This window comes from Anoplophora glabripennis, unplaced genomic scaffold (assembly GCF_000390285.2).
Source record: "Anoplophora glabripennis isolate ALB-LARVAE unplaced genomic scaffold, Agla_2.0 scaffold2505, whole genome shotgun sequence".
Taxonomy (NCBI): domain Eukaryota; kingdom Metazoa; phylum Arthropoda; class Insecta; order Coleoptera; family Cerambycidae; genus Anoplophora; species Anoplophora glabripennis.
This window is the reverse complement of record NW_019418578.1, coordinates 8,769-12,750: the sequence shown is the minus strand read 5'-3', so window position 1 is coordinate 12,750 and position 3,982 is coordinate 8,769. Positions and strand designations below refer to the sequence as shown.

Sequence of the window (3,982 nt, the reverse complement as noted above, 5' to 3'; positions counted from 1 at the left end):
CTTTAGATTATTCAGTTATTAAATATTTGAAATTATTTGTCTTTGCGGAAAACACTATTTAAAGAATATGGGGCCCTTAACATTGGTTTCATTAATAATTTTCTTTAAATTTAAAGGGATACACAGATTTGACTGTATTTATATGTTTTGTAGATTTGACACTATGGCGAATTCTTTCGTTTTTTTGCCATGGATTCCATTAATCTATTATTGTTGGTCTATTTAGAAAATTATAACCCCTGATTGGCATATTGGCAATACCCCAGATTAATTTGAATTAATGTGGGGCAATACAGAATCCACAGATCCAAGAATTCTTGATCTGTGTTCACGAATATCTAACCAAACTAAGTAGCAAAACATTTCATTTACTATATCAATTCCCCTTTTTTAATTTGTCAATGCAAAATGCCGAAAAAATTTTGCTTACCTAACTGTAAAGTACAACGAGATGATCCGGATGGTCTTGATCTGAGCTTTTATATGTAAGTACGAGTATAAGTAACTTGAAAAATGTATAATGCATTTACAACGGCATTTTGGAGACCTTTTGAAAGGGAACAAAACGAAATTTACCATCAATATAATAAAATTGTTTTGAAGACATAAATAATTAAAATATGTTGTTGGTCAAATGAACATATAATAGAAATTTTCTACACAATATATACAAATTATTATAATTTTTTACCTCGAACAGAAACCTTTTTTAGTGTCCAAGTGTCCAGTAGCAAAGAAGCACCTGTGTCAGATGACGTAGAGTTAAGTTTGATTGATCCCAATGTACAGGAGAGTAACGATAGCAGGTATACACGTATACATATACTGTGAAACAAGTGTGTTTTTTATGTAATGTATGTGTATTCTTTCAGTATCAGTGAAGTTACCAGCTCTAAGGTTACCACGATAAGATCTAGCAGTATGCACAAAAAGTCGCTATCAAATATTGATATGGATTCAATACCATTTACAATGGAGAATCTACCAATGATAAGAAGAATCCTCCTTAATAGACAAAATGAAGTTATTGCTCTAAAGCGAAAGTTGCAGGTAAGACGTACGAGGGTGTATTGCTACAAGAAGAGAGTTACTGATGTGAAATGTTTAACTTCTCATATGAAAAATCATAAGTATTTGAAGGACAAGGTTTCAAAACTTCTTGAAGTAAGTATGAATGTTAATAAATGCGAATAGGTTGAAATTAAGTATATACTATATATTCATCGAGATCTTTTACAATTTTGATCAATAGTGAATGTACAGGAAAAATCATTAACAATGTATGTATACATACTTAAATTTTTGTATCTACTGTTTATATAGAAAATGTTAGAAAAACGATTTTATTTTAATTTGAATGTAATGAGTGGAAGTGGAATTCAGTAAAAGATATGTATGGTCATCATATTGTATGAATTATTATTGTTACGGTAAACCAATGAAGTGACTAATAATTAAGTATGAGATTTTTTATGACAGTTTGGAGATGTATGATCATTGTATGAAATACAGGGTAGCCCGAAATTAATGCAACAAAATTTGGTCATAGATTCTTAAGACAAATTTAGGCACCGATATTTTTTCTTTTTGTCAAGTACCCCTCTTTTGGAGTTACAGCCCCCTGAAATCTGCCCCTAAGAAGTTTTTTTATATCTCAGAATCCTGTTGTACGAAAATCACTAAATTTGGTACACAGGAGTTTTATGACGTGGAATCTGATAATGCTACACTTTTTGGCAAGAAACTCCCTTAAGACACTTTTTCGTGGGCCTTCTTATCTTTGGAACCAAAATAATTTTGTCGAAAATTTGAATTTTTAAAAAATTTTTTAGTTAGAAAGCCATTGAATTTAGCCATTTTGTGTCTAGATATTTTTTTTGTAAAACCAATGTTCTTGAGAAAAATGGCGAATCATGATATGCATTCGACCACATTTTGACATTTCTCTCAAAAACATTGCGTTTTACGAAAAAAATATCAAGACAAAAAAGTTTCTAAATTCAATGGCTTTCTAGCTAACTAATAATTTTTAAAAAATTCAAATTAGCGACCAAATTTTTTTGGTTCCAAAGACAAGGGAGCCCACAAAAAAGTGTCTTAAGGGGTTTTTTTGCCAAAAAGCGTAGCACTATCAGATTCCATATGTCATAAACGTGATTCTCGTACAACAGGGTTCCCAGATATAAAAAAAAGATTATTCTTAGGGGCGGATTTCAGGGGGCTGTAACTCCGAAAAAGGGGGCCACTTAGCAAAAATAAAAAATATGGGTCCCCTAAATTTGTCTTAAGAATCTGTGACCAATTTTGTTGCAATAATTTCGGGACACTTTGTATGTATATTCTTATTGTAACAGTATGCTTGTATGAAAAATACTACGTATAGGCTAAATCGTCGTAAGAAACATATTTTATATTAAGTGAGCATATGGGATATGAAAAATATGTATACAAGATACTTACCTTTAACTCATTGTATGACTAGTGACTACGATGAATTGCACATTGTTTATAAAGATTTCAGTTGTATAAAATACTTAGATGGTTTCAAGATAATAAATCATATTTTATGACAGTGTATTATTGTATACACGTCAACTTTCTAAAACCAAATAAATATTTTTATCCTGCATTGAAAATTAAGAATTCTATCTTTTGATTGTGAGTGATCAATGTCTATTTATTGCAAGTGACTTAGTAATAATGAAATGTCATCAATGTTTCATTTTTTTATATGATTTTTATAATTCATAGTTTATACTATATTATTTTGTATACATTTTTTTATACAGCTTCATAAACATGGTCTATACACTTAATTTGTTATGTATAAGCGTGTAGAGTTAATTGTTTATTGGATTTATGTTTACGATAATAATCTACTTAACACCGAGTAGATAATAAATGTCGAAGACCGACAAGACAACAAACAATTTACACCTCTTGTAAATTTAACTTTGGACTAAATTGTTCACTTTTTTTTATTCACTGATCTCTAATACTACCTTACAATAATAATAAAAATGTTCGATACAGTGTGTGTAACAAACGATTTACGCATGCTCTGTGTGCGATCAATCGCATTCTGTATCGAAAAATGACGTTCAATACGTGTGCGAAAATTGATTTTGCACTCGTGTGATTGTCGCCCAAGCGAAGCGAAACCTCACACTCGCATACGATCAACTGTTTCTCACTTGTATCAACATACTAAAACTAATATAACTTTTAATGCTTGTAATAATCACCTAGTTGGTACCATACTAAAAACGAAAACAAATTATGCGAATAAAATAATCTACGATGAATAATATTGACAAACCAAATTTTGGTGTTTTAAATATTTACAACACTCCCATTTTTAATAAATTCATATATAACTACTATTGAAAATGTAATTTTGTCATAAATTAATAATATTTTTCAATCATTGTAGGAATCGGTTCCAGCACATGCTTCTGAAATTTGGAAACGAATCATTCTCTTCTCTTAAGAAAATTTGCTTCCACACTGCACTTCTATTCTCCAAAGGCGATCCAATTACGATAGCAAAATGGTATAGAAATGTTGAATGTACATCTGGTATCAACGAAGAATCATTAAATGCTGTTACAAAAAAAAAACTTAACGAAGAGAAAAAAAACAATGGAAACAAACCAGTATTATGCAATTTAGTCATGGATGAGATGAAAATAAAAAAATCTATTGATAACGTTAATGGTAAAGAACGCTACATAGAAGTTGTGAAAATAGCAAATGAAAAATTTAATTATATAAAGTGCTACGGTCTATGGTTCTGGTTGCTGCCAGTTACATGCTTACCATGTACTTCCTTAACTTTAACTAGCAGTCAGGGCAAAGCTTTTGGAAAAAACACCTCTGAAGATGCTGACAGTGAAAAATGACGAAACATTTTAAAGCATTGACCAGTTACAGAGGCTACTACCCAACATCTCATTATGTGAGGAACAGGTTCTGCCCATAG

The 3,982-nt window shown here is 30.7% G+C and overlaps 1 protein-coding gene across 1 annotated transcript; it reads left to right on the top strand.

Moving 5' to 3' along the window:
- The first annotated feature begins 389 nt into the window (after window positions 1-389).
- LOC108916759 lies at window positions 390-3,525 on the top strand. Its single transcript, XM_018723054.2, has 4 exons — window positions 390-485; window positions 714-806; window positions 873-1,050; window positions 3,434-3,525. The coding sequence occupies exons 1-4, from the start codon at window positions 409-411 to the stop codon at window positions 3,488-3,490; spliced, it is 405 nt and encodes a 134-aa protein (XP_018578570.1). The 5' UTR covers window positions 390-408; the 3' UTR covers window positions 3,491-3,525.
- Window positions 3,526-3,982: the final 457 nt, after the last annotated feature.

Bases quoted from the DNA above. Each gene is read 5' to 3' on its own strand.
- LOC108916759 (XM_018723054.2), top strand. From the start codon at position 409: ATGCCGAAAAAATTTTGCTTACCTAACTGTAAAGTACAACGAGATGAT. The intron at 486-713 runs GTAAGTACGAGT...AACCTTTTTTAG, and splicing joins CTTGATCTGAGCTTTTATAT to TGTCCAAGTGTCCAGTAGCA. The intron at 1,051-3,433 runs GTAAGACGTACG...CAATCATTGTAG, and splicing joins CTCTAAAGCGAAAGTTGCAG to GAATCGGTTCCAGCACATGC.